The 17,883-nt window shown below is 49.6% G+C and overlaps 2 protein-coding genes across 2 annotated transcripts; one reads left to right on the forward strand and one right to left on the reverse strand.

Moving 5' to 3' along the window:
• Positions 1-1,381: 1,381 nt before the first annotated feature.
• On the reverse strand, positions 1,382-1,997 carry RPS29 (ribosomal protein S29). Its single transcript, XM_075031017.1, has 3 exons — positions 1,831-1,997; positions 1,587-1,686; positions 1,382-1,502 (listed from the first exon to the last, which is right to left on the reverse strand). The coding sequence occupies exons 1-3, from the start codon at positions 1,890-1,892 to the stop codon at positions 1,494-1,496; spliced, it is 171 nt and encodes a 56-aa protein (XP_074887118.1). The 5' UTR covers positions 1,893-1,997; the 3' UTR covers positions 1,382-1,493.
• Positions 1,998-4,335: 2,338 nt separating this feature from the next.
• Positions 4,336-13,327, forward strand: LRR1 (leucine rich repeat protein 1). The gene is made up of 4 exons (XM_075029428.1): positions 4,336-4,580; positions 4,685-4,783; positions 8,957-9,684; positions 12,321-13,327. Exons 1-4 carry the CDS (start codon positions 4,392-4,394, stop codon positions 12,571-12,573), a joined length of 1,269 nt encoding a protein of 422 aa, XP_074885529.1. The 5' UTR covers positions 4,336-4,391; the 3' UTR covers positions 12,574-13,327.
• Positions 13,328-17,883: the final 4,556 nt, after the last annotated feature.

Consider the following 17,883-nt stretch of genomic DNA (forward strand, 5'->3'; position numbering starts at 1 on the left):
GCCCAGCACAAGTTTACCCAGCCAGCTGGGGAAAAAGCAGCTCGCTGAGCTCCATGCTGTTACTGCCAACCCACAGTGTTATCCCCACAGCCCTTCAGCTTTCGCTGCAAACACACTTCAAACCCCTGCTCAGCTGCCACCTGTCCCCAGAGGTTCCCTGCGGGAAGTTTGACATTAAAGCTCACAAAAGCCAGAAGTTGTGATGTCAGGCACACCTAAGTGCTTCCTGCAGCTCAGTGCTGAGCTCACGCTCTGCTTCCATCACCACAGAAACCAGAAGAGGCTCTGTGACAGGAAGGTACAGCAGCACTCACCCAGGACAAGGGTACAATGCCCTCTTTGGCTCGGCAGAGGCTTCACCACCACACAGGGTAAACACTCCAGCCACCAGGCCAGCCTGTAGGTTTGTCCCCATCCCCTCCTCACCACCTCATCTTGTTCTGTTTAATTTAATAGCCTGTGGGACAACAAAAGGCTATTAGAGATGTCCAAACTAGACACAGAGCAGTCACCTGGGACGGATCAGCCCATTTGCCATTTCAGGCACAATCAAAACACTCATCTGTTCAGTAATCTCAGAGAGAAGTGTAGCTTCAGCAGAGCTGCTCCAAAACCAGCCTGAAGAGCACGACAGCACCCAGACACTTTTAATACCCTTAGAGGGAACCAGAAGGCTCATCTCCAGGCCTTTGGCACACTGAACAAGCATTTCTTTGCCCAACTCTCTTCAGGCCTACCGTACCGCAACCTTTAAGTGGCTGGAGACCTCAGAAAATGCCAGATGAAGTGGAAGGGGTGCATGGCTCCAACTATATTTTGCTTCCTTCAGAGGAAGGAGGAGGTTTGGACTGCACACCACATCACACACACGCTCCAGCAAACACCTGCCACTGGTTCAGGATGCCCTCACCTTATCTTGTTTTGGCATCGGTTTTAACCTTCCCCACAGCCTGAAGCACTAGACCTCCTAAAAAGTGAGGAAGGCTTGGGCACAAAGTTTGAGGTACAGCTCCGCACCAGAAGTGTTGTGACATCATCATTTTCTACATTAGCAAGAGCAGAGGTTACCAGGATCTGACTCAGGCAAGTCTGTCACGACTAGCAGCTGCACTCCAGCAGACTGCCTGGCTGTTCACCTACCAGTCACTTTAAGCAGACCATTATACTGCTCTGCTTGCAAACCTGAAGGCTCAGTGGCATCACACAAGCATCGGCACTCTTGAAGCCACCTGGTTTTGTGTGGGAAAGCTAAGGACGTCAGAGCAGGCTCATTTAGGCCTGTCCCCAGTGCAACACCCACCCCTCCGAGAAGGCCACTGCCAAGGAGCAGAGACCCTGTAGCCATTAGAACCTTTACAAAAGGCAAATGCGCACACGTCAGTCGGGCAGAAACACTGTTTATTCAGTAGGGCTGCGCCGAGATGCTGCAGATGTGTCAGGGAGGCCAAGGGAAGCCCCGGAAGCTTCTGGCAACAGTCTCATCCTCCCGGCGCTCAGTCCAGCTGCAAGAGAACGAGAAAAGCGAGAGGAGTCAGCGGGAAACGGCACACCCGCCCCTCCCGGCCAGCCCCGGTGCCGGCGCTCACCTTGATAAAACCGATGTCTTTGGCGTACTGGCGGAAGCACTGCCGGCACATATTCAGACCGTACTTGCGAATGAGGCCGTGGCGGTTGGAGCAGACGCGGCTGTGAGGGAAGAAGGAAAGCAAGGCCGGTCAGGGCGGGTAATGGCAGGGCAGGGTAGGGAGGACAGGAGAGAGAGAGCGAGGCAGCTGCGGCGGCCCAGGGGCCCCAAAGACCACCCGGACGGCCCTCGGGGCGCGTACTGACCAGGAGCGGGATCCCTGGCCGAATTTCCTGGGGTGGCTCCAGTAGAGCTGCTGGTGCCCCATGCTGCCTGCTACGCGCCTGGCTGCGAGAGGAAGATGGCGGCGGGCGCATGCGCTAATCAACCCTGCCACGCATCCCGGCCTGCACCGCGGCCGAGGCGGAGGGCGGCGCCTGCGCGGAAGCGTCCCCCCCCCCCCGCTCGCTCTCCCGCCCCCCTCCCCTCCGCGGCGTGACGTCAGCGCTGTGCCGGCAGTAGAGGCGGCAGCGCGGGGCGGTGAGCGCCGGGCGCGGTGGCGCGTGCCTGTAGTCCCAGCTACTCGGGAGGCTGAGCCCGCCGGATCGCTTGAGCCCAGGAGTTCTGGGCTGCAGTGCGCTATGCCGAGCGGGCGTCCGCGCTAAGGCCGGCATCAATATGGTGAGTCCCGGGGAGCCGGGGGACACCAGGTTGACTAAGGAGGGGTGAACCGGCCCAGGTCGGAGACGGAGCAGGTCAAAGCTCCCGTGCCGGTCAGTAGCGGGATCGCGCCTGTGAATAGCCACTGCAGCGTAGCCTGGGCAACACAGAGAGACGCGGGTTCCTTTTCACACCGCCCCGAGCCCCGCTTTTGCTCACCACCACCCCCGCCGCCGTGCCCACCCCGCCACCCATCAGTACCGGGACCGCGCCCCTCAATACCCGCTGCCCCGTAGCCTGGACGATACAGACAGACGCGGGCTCCTTTTGACCGCCCCGCGCCCGCGATTTTGCTCACGCCGACCCCCGCCACCATACCGCCCCCTGCCGGGCGGGCGCCGGCACCGCGGTCCACCCGCGCACGCCCCGCACCGACCCCTGCTGGCGGCCGGCGGCACCTCTGCTGTGTGCGCATGCTCCGGTTCCGGGGGGGGGGGGGGGGGGGGAAGCGGGTTTCTAAAAATGAGATTGGAGAGCACGTTGTAAAGCCTGACTCCTTAAAAAACAAATGTGGAGAGCCAATACTGAAAGGATCCACTGAATTTTTTATTTTTTAGTTCTCCCGACTCTGGTGAATGCAGTCAAAACGGACTCCCCAGGCAGGGGACCAGGCGAGGTCGCTGGCACCAGCAGCGAGGGCGGTCATGCCCTCACCCACCATGTCCCCTCACCAAACGGCATTGCCTTGCACCTTCGAGCCAGGAGTTCTGTTAAATTCTGTGGTATTATTCGGATTTCCACCACACCCAGGCTTAAAGCGACTCTTTCCCAGATGGTGACATTTCACTATCGGAGATTCCCAACCCGCCCCACCTCTACCAATCCACTTTTACATTGTGAATTCTTTAATTTTTCACATTTTTCACTTTATTTAATTTCTCGTCGTTACTTTGGTAATGAGTTTTTCATAAGGCCATGTGTTCTCCTGTCACTTACAACGTCTGAGCCACCTCTACCTCTGGAGCAGGTGGACAATAAAGTGTCACACTGGCATCTAAATCAACCAAATGCCAACTGCATGTCACAACAGATGAACGTGGCTTTTTACCCAACCTTGGTTTCTGAACACCGACGACTGTTCTTTCTGGTGGTGTTACCTGAGCCTCTTCTAGCAGCAAACCCGCCCTTCAGCCAAGCCAGCACCGCCATGCCGGGGACAGGACGCCATCACTGAGGTGATGCTCTGTCACTGGCAGCCGTTTCTGCTGTCACTTGCACCAGGCAGAACTTCAGAAGGAGCGCTGGTACCTTTGCAAATGAACACGCGGAAGGATTTATTGTAAGACTTGTGTTTGTGTATGTCTTACATACCAGAAATTGCCCATGGTGCTGGACCTGTGGCACAGAGCCACTTGCCCCAGTGAGCAGCCACGTTTCACCACCAAGGCCGGGCAACACATCTGCCCCGTTCCGTGTTCCTCACACCCTGGCCTGGGCTCCTCACTGCTGCCAGCACGGGCGGTGCACCGCACCTGGTGTCAGCCCCCGGTCACTGAGCCCAGGGGCCATGAGGGACCAGTGCACCCGCAGGCGTGCTCCCCCGTGTCCCTTCACACGCGCTGTCTCCTCAGCTCATCCATGTCCCCTCACACCCACCCGCCTTCCGGTTCCCTCCTTGTCTCCTCACACCCTTCCCGCCGAGTCGAGAGGGGCCGAGGCGAGCCGAGTGGTGCCGAGAGGGGTGGCGAGTGGTGCCGAGAGGGGCCGAGCCGAGCCGAGTGGGGCCGAGAGGGGTGCCGAGTGGTGCCGAGAGGGGTGCCGAGTGGTGCCGAGCCGAGCCGAGTGATGCCGAGCGCCTCCTCCAGGAGGCACCGGCGCACATCCCCGCGCTGAGGGCCCCTCGCTCGGGCTGCCCGCGGCTGCCGGTGCTGCCGGTACCGCCGCCCTCCCTTCCCGCCCTGCGATCCTCTTCCGCCGGGCGGTCCCTCTCCCCCTGACCGGCGACGGCGGGCGGTCGGGCGGTCGGGCGGTCTGCGGGAGTCAGGGGAGCCAGGCATCGCGGCTGTCGCCCGTGCGCGGAGAGGGCGGGAGGCCCCCGGGCGGTGCCGCCGCCCCGCTCCGCCCCGTGAGCGGGGCCGTTGGTCGTTGGCGGGGCGGGCGGGCGGCGATGCGGCTGCAGTGTGAGGTGGAGGTGGTCAGCCGGCTCCTGCCCACCTGCGGGCTACGGGGCCGCGGCCGCGGTACCAGGGCCCTCCTCTCCCTCGGCCGTCCGCCCGGACGGGCTCGGGGCGGCGGCAGCGGCGGCGTTTACCTCATGGTGTGCACGGCGAGGGACCGGGTCGGTGCTCGCTACAAGGTGGGGATGGCGGCGCCGGGGGTGAGGGGGGAGGACCGGGACCGGGAGCTGAGATGGGTCCCCTCGTCCCGCCGCGGCTGCTGAGCCCCCGGTGTGCCCCGTAGGTGCAGGAGAACATCGAGCGGTTCTTCACCCGGTTCGTGGAGGAGGGCAAGGCCACCGTCCGTCTGCGAGAGCCGGCCGTGGATGTCTGCCTCAGTAAGGTGGGTGCGGGGGCGGCTGGCGGGACACCGGCGAGGAATCGGTGCCTTGGTGAAAACCGAGGGGTGTGTGGAGGGGGCAGAGGGGTGGTTGGCCGGGGTCTGCTCCGCGACCGTGCTGGGTGGGCCTCAGTGGGTCTGTCTGTCTGTCTGTCTGCTCGGGGTCTGTGGCACAGGTTCCACACGGCGACCGAGTCTTAACGGTCTTCTTGGACCTGACACAGCCTTGGCGTAGGAGATGTAAACGAGGGAGCAGGAATGAGTACGAAATGTTCTCAGCAGGCTACAGCAAAAAGGGAGATAAATACAAGGGCGCTCACAGGTTTTGTGCCAGGAAGGCTGGCCCCAGCTTCTTTGCAGGGCCGTGTTCCGATTCGCCCTTCTTCTGCTCCCCCTGGAGAAACAGCAGGAGCGGAAAAGTCCGTTTTTCGTGTTGTTCTTCATCGCTTGTTTAGAGAGAAATTTTTTCATCTCTCTGATACAAAATCTTGCTCTTTGGCTGTAAATTCTATGAAACAGTTACTGCTTATAGTCTTTCCAGTGAAAAAAAATTGAGAATACTCTTGCCTTAATGGCCAAGCAGTGTGCCCACTGTGATTTTCAAAGCTGGAGACACATGGTGTGGATCAGCGGTACAGGCACCATCTCACCTTAATGCTTAGCTGAAAGTAGGACTCGCCAATGTATTTATTTACAATTTATAGGACATTTGGAAGCTGTAAAGTGTTTTTAATAATGCTGAACTCGCAAAAAAAACCCTGCCACATGTATTAACGTTCAATTTTTATCTTAAGTTTTTTTCCTGCGCCTGTTGCAGAAGTCTTTTGTAGCCTTGTAGAAGAGGAAAGCAGGACAGCTTTTCTAAAACCTTAGAGTTAGGACGTGTAAATAAAAGCAAATAATATTGATGGCCTGTTTGGAAAATCATTTTGACTTTCTATTGCAACTGTGATTCTTTGGCCTGAAGGAGATCCTTTAATAATTTCAGTGATGTCAGACTGAGCAGCTGTAATCATGAGTGGTGAAGCTTACTCCTTCAGAAGCAGAACATTTTCTCAAAGGGCCTGTCTAGAGAGAAATGTGCGGGGTGTGTTTAAACTGCAGCTGCAACAGGCACTGACAACAGTCTTGCCTGAGTGGAGTGGAGCTCGGGGCAGGCTGCAAGGTCTGCTTGAGAAACAAGGTGAATGAATCTGTATTCAGGACAGTGACATACTGAAAAGAAAACAAATAGGACCCAGCAAGAAAGAAAAAGCACTTATCTTATTCGGTATAAGGCCCATAGCTGAATATAAGCCTGAATATAGTTGTGGTAGCCCAAGATTTTGCAGAATGTGGCACAGTGCTATGGTGATCTGGAAATACCTTGTCTGTGCAAGAGTGAAGGCTGTGGTGGTAAGGAAAGCAGCCTCAATTTGATGAAGAGAGCAGTTCGCCTTATAAGGGCCAAATAGAAAAGAAGCAGTGTGTGTGTCCAAATCCAATTAATTTTTTTTGTGTGTCAGAAGGAAATGTGCTCTGTATCTTGCAAAAAAGAAAAGTCATGCATGTCGCATTAGATCCAGAATATCTTCTTGTTCTGCATCCTTTCCTCTGAACATTTCTGCTGAAGTGTGAGCAGTCAAAAAGTTTATCTCAGAGCAAGCAGGCCTGTTGTAAGAGGATCTGTCTACTAGTAGTATAAAATTGGAGAGGAAAGGTCTGTGTCTTAGTGCTACAAGATCTAATTTAGACCATTTATAGGGCCTGTAAGGAAACCGTGTGACATACATTCTTTCAGTGTGGGTAGTAGTTCAGTTAACAACTACATCTGTTGTTTTCTGTATGATGAGATAGTGCACGGCATTGTTAGACTGAAAAGAAAGTCTCAACCAAATCTAATGAAACAGGAGTTAGAATAATGACCGGAGTTGGTCCAAGGAGGCTGGATCCTCACTGCCCATTTTAACATAAGGCTCACCCTCATACTGTCAAGCTCCAGGATCAAATCCACTAAATTCTTCCAAAGCCAGGGATACCACATATTGCTCTTAAACGCTTCAAATCCGGAAACCCGATTTAAGATGTTTGATAACTTTTCTGTAGTGTTTCTGCTAGTCTTTCATTATTTCCTTACAGAAAGGCTTCTTAACTCTCAAAGATGGATAAAAGCTTTGTAGAAAAGAGATTTCCAGGTATGACTATACCGATTGCGGGCAACTACCATGCAAAATCCCACTCTTTGTACTCTGCCAGGTGGTGCGATCTGCTGCATTCAGCCACATCAGAAATTAAGTTGAGAAACATCAGTCTGGAACATTCAACCCTGGAGCAAAAATAATAAAGTCACTGTGTTGGGTTTTTTCCTTCAGCAAGCCTGTGCCTGCTGCGTTGCACACAAGGTCTGAAATCCATGTAATCTCTGATTGCCTTGTCATCATTCATTTAGCTCTGAAACAAGAGACTTGTAAGGCATCAATGCAGATTAACCTCTTTTCCCAACATCTTTTCTGCGGTTGAGACTGCAGACTTGTGGCAGAAAATTGCGTCCTGAGGTCTTCCAACTAATTCTTTGCTTTTTTTTCTGAGATGTGTCTTAGTATTTTTCTCAACGTATTCAAGGTTTCTCAGCAACAGGTTTACAGATACTACATTACCTTTATGAAGGTATTGTGGAGGAGATTTGATACAGAGGTATCTGTTGTGCCTCATGCTTTGAGAGCAAAGAAATATTGCCTGTAACTTAATTCTAATGTATAGTTATTTATTTTAGTTTGTCTTTTCAGATCTGGAGGGCTTTTTCTCCTTACTTCCAATTTTAGTCAGCTACTTATTACCCTCAGAACCATGACAAATCTGCCTGTAGTTAGGGGGAGTTCTATAGCTAAATGTTTTAGTTAGATTGGCTGAGATAATGAATGTTGGTGGTCTTGGATACAAAGGGTTTTGGTGTGCAGCTTCCCCATCTCTGGAGGGCATCACATCAGGAGTTAAGAGACTAGATGTGCATGGGATGCTGAAGGAAAACAACCATTTTAGGTTACTGATGCAGTCAAGTATGTTTGACTTTTATTGTCTTTATTTCTATCACATAAGCATCCAGAAGTCTCCAAGATCCTTGCTCTGTTGTGCTAGGTGCTTATAGCATATTATGTAAGCTAGTTCTGGACCCTCTAGAATTTGGTATAAACAAATACATGTAGGAGCAAAAAATTGGCTTTCAGGCGCAGAAACAGGTGTCGCTAGGCTTGGGCAAGTTAAGCTGGGAAGAGAGTGCAAACCTCTCGACTCTCAGAGCCATGCCAAAACTCCCAAGTTTGTTCTTTCCTGCAATGAGAGGTGACTTTTACTTGCATAAATGCATCCTGCTTTTTATTTTAGAATTCACTTTGTAGCTAGTGCCTGCCAGCTGCAGGTCAGCTTGAGTAGAGAGTTGCTGGGAAATTTAGAAGAGAAACATTTGGTCACCCTGTTATTCATAAAACTTAATTGTATCAGTACAACAGATGTATCACAGCTTTCTTGACCTTTATTTAAAATACAGGTCATCTGATACTCCATTCACTTGACTCTCTGTCCTTCCTGCCATTATATTATATCCCACCTAAAGCAAAATTAGTCAGTTGTTTGCAGAAGGACTGCAAATAATTATCCTCGTGTTTGATGCTGGCACAACCAACCAGAGCTGTGCGTGACCAGAAGCACTTACTTAACCTGCCTTGAAGCTTTCCACCTTCCTTTATGTTAAACTTAACCTCAGCTTCCATCGTTTTCCTTCCTTGCAACTTTCAGAAATGATTGCCTCAAGTTTTAGATCTCCGATTTCCCCATTTGTGTTTTTTATAAACTGTCCCTTTATCGTGTTGCAGGTTAGGAAGATCACAGTGCATCGGGCTTTTTTTCTGTACTTTATTTTCAGCTGTGAATTCAGTGCTTTGTTCCTTTTCTGAGTAATGCAGCGCAGTTTGTTTGATCTAGATTATTCAGAGAGGTTGTAACTTCTCATTCAAATTGCATGCCATTTGTTCTTAAATACTGTAAACAGCACGTCGACCTAATAAGCCAGAGTTGTTTCCCACTTCATTGCCCTGCTCAGTTAGTATCTCCTGATGCATGTACAAAATAGTTCAGAAAGTGTTAGTACAAATAAGCACAAGAATAATGAACTTTTAATTCCACATTTGTGTTTCCCTGTAGGCAAATGCCAGCAATTTAAAGAATTTCCTTTCAGCTGTGAGACTGGCTCACCAAGGGACGGACATAGGAGCTCTCCCTCTCTCAACGTTGGTACCAGCAAAGAACTCGGAAGTTGAAAAACCTAAGACAAAAATGATCATAACTTCAAGAAGGGACTATCCTCTCACCAGAAACTTCCCTTACTCCCTCGAACATCTCCAAGCCTCATACTGCAAGCTTGCTCGTATCGACATGCGTGTGCTTTGTTTGAAGAAACTCCGAAAACTAGACCTGAGTCATAATCATATTAAGCAGCTGCCAGCTACTATTGGTGATCTGATCTGTCTTCAGGAGCTTAATTTGCATGACAATCACCTGGAGTCCTTCAGTGGGGCTCTGTGCAACTCCACCCTTCAGAAATCACTTCAATTCTTGGACCTCAGCCAAAACAAAATTAAAGCACTTCCAATTCAGTTTTGCCAGCTGCGAGAACTTGTTAATTTAAAGCTCGATGACAATGAGTTGATTAGGTTGCCATTCAAGATTGGCCAGTTAGGTCATTTACGCTTTCTGTCAGCAGCTCGGAACAAACTTCCTTTCTTGCCCAGTGATTTTAGGAAACTCTGTCTTGAGAACTTGGATCTCTTTGGAAATCCTTTTGAACAGCCCAATCCGCTTGTTCCCAACATACAACTGAAAATACCATTGACTTTATTAGAGTGTGCTGCAAGAGCAACCATAAATTACAGGTAAGAGTAGCGTGATGGGTACATTCTGTTTCAAACCTGTGTAAACTTCCCTGATTTGTTTTTTTTTTCCTGCCAGCGGCTATTGCTCTTCACCTATTAAGAATCATAAGGTTAAAGTTGCTTTGAATTCCATTTGTAAAATCTTGCCTTTGTTATACAGGATAACGCAGGTTCCCATAGTAAACTGATGACTGGGAAGCATTTACAGAAAGATATAGATTGAAATGTTTTTATCCACAAAATGGGGGCACCGTTAACACAATGTTCTTGCCCAACCATGGGGAAAAGAGAACCAGTTCTACAATCCTGAACTACTTCTGGCATTTTGTATTGAGAAGCTTACATTACAGTGGATTTTGTGGCACGGATTGTATTCTGTGTGGGGCTCTAGCTTGGAAATTGCTTTCAAACATGGTTGCCCTTCATCTTGTGCTCACATTAAAGTATGCTAAAACTGTGTGTAATACCCATTAGCCTGTCGCTGTCCCTTCCCATGTGAGAATAATGTGTTGGCAAAAGGTTACCTTCTACCATACAGCTCCTAGTTACAGTCACAGATCGGTCTGCCTCTGCTTTAGATGGGACCTTACCCAAGCTGAGCAGTGTTAGAAAGATAACGCAAGGTGGCATCTCAGAGGGCAAATGTCACGTGGAAGTTGCCATTACCTACTGCAGCCTTCTCCCTGCCTTAGGTTTTCCTTGAGCTGTTAATTTCCTTTGGTGTTGGAGTGAGGGTGTTCTGTCTTATGTGGAGAAGCACAGTTCTGAGGTAACTTGAAAATTATTATTTCACCAAGTAAACATCATCCTTGCCAGGCTGCTGTTTGTTATCAGTTTTCTCCCCCCACGCCACGTACATAGCTCCGCCTGCGTGCTGCTGCCTGTGATCCTTTCAGTACCAGCTGCTGCTACTCCCACCCTGTTCTGGGTGGAAAGGGAGCAAGAAGGTAGGAAAGAGTCACTGGTACAGAAAGGGGGTGAGAGACAGACTTGAAGTGTTCCTAATCTATGTTCTGTGCCCGTTCCTGCCTTGGGGGTGGGGAGTGCCCCATAAACCTGGGTTAATTGCTCAGAAGCCTGTGCTCAAGGTGTCCACAGGCATGCAGGGCACACCCTGGAAATGAGCTGAGCGACCAAATGTTCTAGCTCAAATCTTATCCACTTCTGACCTTGCTGATTTTATTACAGTAATTAAACTCCACACATCTCCTTTCCCAACTTTATATAAATTGCAGTGGTTTTGATATGAATATTATTAAGGCATGTTTTTTTCTAGACAATATAATCCCTCAACACTGGTCAGACATTGCTGCTCAGTTACGTTACCGGAGTACCTGAGGATACCTAGTCATTAACCCAGCCCCTGGCCCTCATGCAGCAGGCTTTAAGGAAATGGCATCACACAGAACAGAAAAGGCTTTCTGCTCCAGGAGTCTCAGTGGGGCACGGGGCAATGGAAACAGTCCCCTTGCCCATGGGTCTGTGATTATTAGGAGACAGCATTGGTCGGAGTGGTCCCGATTATCTTAAATGGAAAAGAAAAAAGTCTAACAAGTGGGCAACAGACATTCTGTCTGATATTCGCTAGAGGTGAGAATTAACAAAGAATGAGAAACAGGAGTGATGATGGGCTGTAAAAACCTTGAGAAAGGAAGAAAACAGAAGGAGGGAAGATGCGAAAGCAAATGTCTGGAAATCAATCTTCATAGTGGCATTCTGGGCAAGTACCAGAGCTGTGATTATGCTTTTCCTGACCGGAAAAAAGGATGTCCTGAAATTGAGGTGGTGAAAAAAAACCCATAGGAGTCTCAGCTATGTGAATGATGGTATGTAGAAGGAATTGGGAATATGTAGGTGTAGTCAGGATGTGAGTCAGTGAGACCTATTCTGTGAGTCTCGAGTGACAGCTGGGTACTGGGGATACTCATGCTTTGAAGTTAACAGGACAAAGTACTTCAGGGAAATTATTTATTTAGTCCCCCAAACACAATGCCGCTCTGCTGTGAATTTAACAAGAAGCAATTCTTGTTCCTGTCTCTGGATGTCATTATTGACACGATGGATGAAAAGAGCGGTATTTCAAGAGAACCTTAATTTATTGCCTGCAATGTAGTACGACTGTAAAAAGGCTTATTTTATCTCCTGTTTCCTCTGAATACAGTGGTTTTACGCTGCTACCACTTCTTCGTGTTAGAGAGTGAGGAGTAAATGGTGGGTGCTTTGTCAGGCCGGGATGAAATACAGTGATCCTCCTGGCTAATGTGAGGGAAGAGCAGATATGTGCCCAGTTGTCTCATTATTCTTAATCTTCTTTTTAATTCTCTAATTCTCTATCGCTGTAATACAGGCTGTTATGATTTGTGTGAACTCCCTGGTTCTTGTTGCAGTGTCTTCTGGAGTTCAGGTCCTTGGTACTTAGGGGTCAGTAACATGGTTGCATGTTTTTAGTGACTGTCTTGGAAAGTGGCGTTTAATTCCTAACCAGTCCAATATTGCAAGCAGCAAAATTTCAAATTTGCCTTGTTTATGATCTCAGAAGGGCATTTCTTCCAACTAGTGCATATGGCGTGTCACTGTGTGTGAGTGACAGTGATTAATTTTGTAGTGAATTCACACTTACTCCTCTTGTTCAACAGAATCCCTTATGGTTGTCATCTCCTTCCTTCTCACCTTTGTGAAGATCTGGAAGTGGCTAAAACATGCCAGTGCGGAAGTGCCTGCCTGAGCAGCTTCATTCAGATCACAGTGACCATGAATCTCCATCACGTAGCTCACACCGTGGTCCTCGTGGATAACATGGGAGGTACGGAAGCACCCATCATCTGCTACTTCTGTTCTCTAGACTGCTATTCCCAGTTCCTGGATCGGTACCTGCAGAGTAACGGGTGACCATTATCAGGCGCAAAAGCTCTGCCTGAAGTTCTGTCCAGTGACAGAGGAGCCTGAAGTTGTTTTCTGCTTGTTACCCACACGTGCAGTCATAGGGCGTTCGCTGCAGAGAGCAAATGTCAGTCCTGCAGTGAGGGGGCACTGTCAGCCTGATCCGGTGGCCTGACTCTTCCTCCACCACTAGAATCTCTCTTTGGTTGGAATAAAAAGCGATGCTTAGCTTGAATGAATCTTCCTTAGAATGCGTTTTGCTTTCTTTTTCCTATTACTGTGATTTAGTTCGGAGTATCGCGACAGTTTTCTTTGTTTTGTGGTGTAAGTGGTTTCTTCTTGCTAAGAGAAGGAAGGTATCAAACTGCTTTGCTTGCTTACACTTGAGGCTCTGAACTCTGCCCGCAGAAGACGACTACGTTGACTTGTATCACTGGACTGAACTCTTCCCAAGTTGTTTACTGTAGAGCAACTTGGTAGGCTGCTATGAGAAGAAATTACGGTGTGAGCAGTTCAAAACTGGTCATGTCATTCCAGGTGCTTCTTTTTAACAAGTTCTGTTAACAGCATTGTCACTTCAAGCAGGGACCAGCATTGCTGGTTTTTTACCGGAGCAAATGGTTTTTGGTTTTATCTCTTTGTGATACAAGAAATGTCTTTTTCTAAGTATGTGACTTAAACTTTGTTTCTTAACACTCATGTTTTAAAGATTCTTGAGTTGTTCACTGTGTCAACTTATTAAATTTTGAAACCCTTCTATGTACATGCGAATTGTGCTTTCTTTTAATGAGTTTTTCAGCTAGTGTATTCTAGGGATAGCTCCTGGCCTTTTTCCTGGTGAAGGTACCAAAATACTTGAGAGAGTATCCACACACCCTTATTTCATGTCTTGTCAGCTGGTCCATGGCTGGGGTATTGAAACAGCATGGAACAGAAATCCCTTGAGAAGTCTTTAGGTGTCCCATGCGCTGGAACACGTGACAGCTTGGAGGGAGCATGTTACACTGTTATTTTTGAAGCAGTATTGACTGCCCAAGAGTGAATTACACACTTGCCATCTCTTTGGGTGATAGATAAGTACACCGCTGTGGCAATTATATGTAGTTTCAATGGGAAAACAAGACACCTGTAGTTACTGAGTGTAGAAATGATCTAGACTGGGCTTCAAGAGACAGCTAAATGCAATGTACAGCGTGAGGAGCAGCCTGAAAGGTGGCAGCAGGCTTTGGAAGAAGGTACTGGCTTGCAGGTATCACTTTACGTCTCCTACACAACCTTCATCCACATTTTAAAAATCGTCAGTTTCAAACCCTTTACTAATCTGAGACATTCACAGCAGAAATAAATATTGAAACACGCCTACTGAAGGGCTTTGCTCTGGCAAGGCCAAGAGATGCATTTTCCTGTGGAAGAGGAACCTTTATTCTAGAAATATTGTTGTTAAAACTTTCTGCGAAAGTCAGAATAACTTGAGTGTGTTCTTTTCATACAGTGTTTGTAAAACAGTAACTTTTAAGCAACTACGGGAAGATTTGGATGAATCATTCCTTAGATGTTGCTCTTCAACTGCAGAGAACTTGTGAAGGAGGAAGCCGAGTGTGCCTGTTTACCTCAACACCGATCTTCGGGAAGCGCTGCAGAGCTAACCCTGGGAGGTTTTAAATAGTCATATGCTAATGCTGTTGTAAAGGGAGAGAGATCTCGTCCTGATTGCAGCAGCCTGAAGATTACTCATTTCGAAAAATACCTTTTAGGTGGAGTGCACGATTAAGAGGAGGGAAGTGGAGTACACACAGAAATTTGGCCTCCTGTGGGACTCCTCAGGAATTTTAGATGCAGATGTGTGGGTGTCTGTGCAGTGGCTGAGAGCCTTCCAGGGCAGCCAGCTGTGCTGGGCGGAGGAGGAAACCGCACCTGCGCGGACCTGGACCAGGACACGAGCAGCCTGCTAGCGAGGGGTAGGCTGTGAAGTCCTGTCCAAGCCCTGCTGTGCTGGGAGAAGGGATCAGCTGGGGGGTTAAAGGCCAACGTGGAGTGCAGCCTCTCTTGGCATGAAAAGGAGGCCGTGAACTGTGGGAAAGGGTTTTGTGTATGGGAATGCTTTGCTGTCAGCCCTGTGTGTACTGCCGGGGATTTTTTAAATCCCATCTGCGTACGCCGGGCTGCCGTTATCTCCGAAGCAAATGTCATCCCCAAAACTGACCTGGCTTCCCTTAACCCTCTGAAATTACAGCAGCTGACACAGCGTGGAGGAGGGCAGTAGGGTGCTGGAGCCCTGTTCCGTAGAGGTTTTTCCCCAGCCGTCACTGCGTTAGTGCCAGAGCACCTTCTAGCAACGCAGCGACGTCCCCAGCACGCTGTGATCTTGCTGTCTCCACGGAGGTCAAACGTGCGGAGGAGCTTTCTAAACTCCCTGCTTTCCCACGTTCCAACAAAAGGTGAAGAAAAGGGAAGTCTTGTGCAGCCAAGCAGAGGGTTCGGAGGGGCGTACAAAATCCCCAGGTTCCCTTGGGAATCCGTTCCAGCCGACATCATTTTCTCAGTGTCTTGCAATCCCCGCAAACGAGCTCGTTCTGTGCTGCAAAGCTTTTTTTCTCAGCAGGGTGAAGTTCTCCGATTGCAGCTTCATCCCAGCGGCAGCAAGGTGCTTGATGAGCGAGTTGGGGTTTGAGTCTTGCTGGCTGCAGCAGGATGAGCAGCCGGGGCGGCTGCTGCAGCGCTCCGTGCCTGCGCTCTGCCCAGCCGGCACTGCCTGCTGTCAGCCAGCCAGGAGGTGGCGAAGGAGCCGAGAGCCAAAGCCGTTCTTCAGAGTTAGGTAAAGCTACGGCAGAAATCGCTCCTTTCGGGAGCATCTTGTCTTCTCCAGCGGTTTGATTTACCCACCAGCAAGACAACCGTGGTGTCTCTTAGATCTCCTTCAGCTCGCTTCTCATCGGCGCGCTGGGCTCCTTTGGGGAAAAGGCCGGTTAGCAGGTGTGGACGCCGTTATAGATGGCAAAAGACAGGCACAGTTCTGTTGTCCGATACTGCAAGCGTGGGACGGTGTGTGACCCAGCTGCTGTTTCTAGGGCTTTTTGTAGAGAAAATGGGACTGGGCGAAAATTGTTCTCGTGAGAAACTATTCTAGCTCATTTATTGTACTTGTGGGGAACTCTGTAGGGCCATTTATGTGGTGTTTCCTATTTGTAGCAACGTGATGCGACTGAATCAAACCAACTTTGTCGCAGAGCCCAGCCCCTCTCTTTTAAGGAGGGCTCTTTTTTTACTGCCTCGCTTGAAAACCACCAGTTGTGTCCAGGTGATGAGGAGAAACTTGCTGAGTTACACATAACTCAGCTGTGGTCAGCAAAGGTCGAGCTGTGAAACTGTCATTAAAAATGAGTCTTAAACATAGAAGCATCGCTCCGGTCCCTTCTGTTGCTGTTGTGCCCAAAAAGTTCAGTGTTTGCCTCGGACGATGCAGAGTCCAGTACTGCAGGGCTTAGCCTCAATCGGATTAAAGCAACTGATGGCTCTCGCCCGGAATTTGAGGATGCTGTCTAATGTCAGAGGCTTTTAAACGCAATTGAAACCTGTACTTAGCTGTTTCGTCTGGGGGGAAAAAGCCTTGACGGCAGATCTCAATTTGATACTCCTGAATGCTGCTGCAAGCCGGGCTAGCGGTAGATTGGATCATTCTTTCATTGGCCTGATTTTGCCGTGCCGATGCCGCTTCCCATTATCCCAGTGCTTTGCCATCTTTAATGTATTTATCCGTATGCTGCCTGTGTGATAGGGAAGCGCCGTTATCCCAGCTGGATGGCGTTTCAGTTGCTGGAGTTTTACCCACGGCTGTGGAAGATGTGAAATCTGGCTGTGTGGAGGCTGCCTTCTTGGGGCAAGAAATGCTTAAAATTACAGAAATGAGTATCGGTGTTAACCCAGAATAAAAAATAAACCACCCCCAAACCCGCGTGTATCAGTACCACCCTGCGCAGGAGGAGGAGGTGGTAGCAGCGTCCCGAAAATACCGCTGTAAGGGACGAGGGGCAGCGGAGACCCTCGTAAACGGGGCAGGGTGCTCGTGAAACACGGGGCCGCCGCTACAGGCAGACGGAGACGGTCAGAAATCCCTGCTGGGTACGGCCGGGACGTGCCGGGGCTGCCAGCGGCCACCAGCCCCAAACTGGGCTCGGGGACGGCCGTCAGGTTCGTAAAGCTTTTCGAAGGAAAACGGGGGCAATTTCCGCAAGGAGAAAGTGGAGCGGCGTGGGGCAGAGCTCTCCTCCTCCCATGGGTCCCACGAACCTGCGTGGGTGATGGTATTTGACCCTCGGGAGCATATTGCACAAAATCATCACCAAATTTCGCAACTGGCCCGTGCCCACCGAGGAGAGGGGCTGGGACACAAAGTACGGAACTACAAGAGTAATTCTTGCAATTATTTGTAATTGTAGAGTTATTGTAGATTATTCTTGTAATTTTAGAATGATTGTCGTTTTATAGTCTCCTAATTCTAGGGTGATTGTCATCTTATATTCTTGTAATTCTAGAAGTATTATGTGTTATTCCTGTGGTTGTGGAATTATTTGATTATGTGGTATTCCTGCAATTCTAGAATTACATTCTCACCTTATTCTTGCAATTCCGGAGTGATTTCAAAATGCGTCATTCTTGCCATTGCGGAGTTAGTTTCTCCTTATGTATTATTCTTGCAAATCTAGGATAAATTTGTTCTAGAATGATTTTCTCTTATTCGTGCAATCCTAGACTGAATTTCTTAATTTTGCCGTTCTAGAACGACTTTATCGCATTCGAATCCTAACGATTCTCTCTCAATCCTAGCACGACTTTGTTTCATTCTTGCAGTTCTAGACTGACTTTCTTTTGTATTATTCTTGCAAATCTAGACTTAAGCCTTTCTCTTCTTTTCTTCTTGCAAATCCAGGGCGCTTTATCTCCTCTCTTTCTTGCCATTCTGGAATGATTTCACCTTCCTCTCCCAAAGGCTTTTCCCCTGCTGATTTTTCCTTGCAGTTCCGCAGCGTCTCACCCCCGCCCCAAATCGGTTTGTACCTCCGTTTCTCCAGCACTCTTTGCCTAATTACGACACACACACACCCCCCCCCCCCCAATTACCGCTGTCCAATCACAGCACAGCTTTGCCAAGCATCCCTCCGGGGAAGGGGGGGGGGGGGGGGGGCACGAACGGGAGGCGGGCGGCGGCTGCGCGGTTCCCCACCGGCGGAAACGGCGAGGAGTGACGGCGGCGCCGACCAATGAAAAAGCGGCGGCGGTGCCGGCGGCGCCCTATGGCGTGCGGCGACGTGTGCGCGGTGG

The sequence above is a fragment of the Buteo buteo genome, chromosome 6, assembly GCF_964188355.1.
Source record: "Buteo buteo chromosome 6, bButBut1.hap1.1, whole genome shotgun sequence".
In the NCBI taxonomy this organism is placed as follows: Eukaryota; Metazoa; Chordata; class Aves; order Accipitriformes; family Accipitridae; genus Buteo; species Buteo buteo.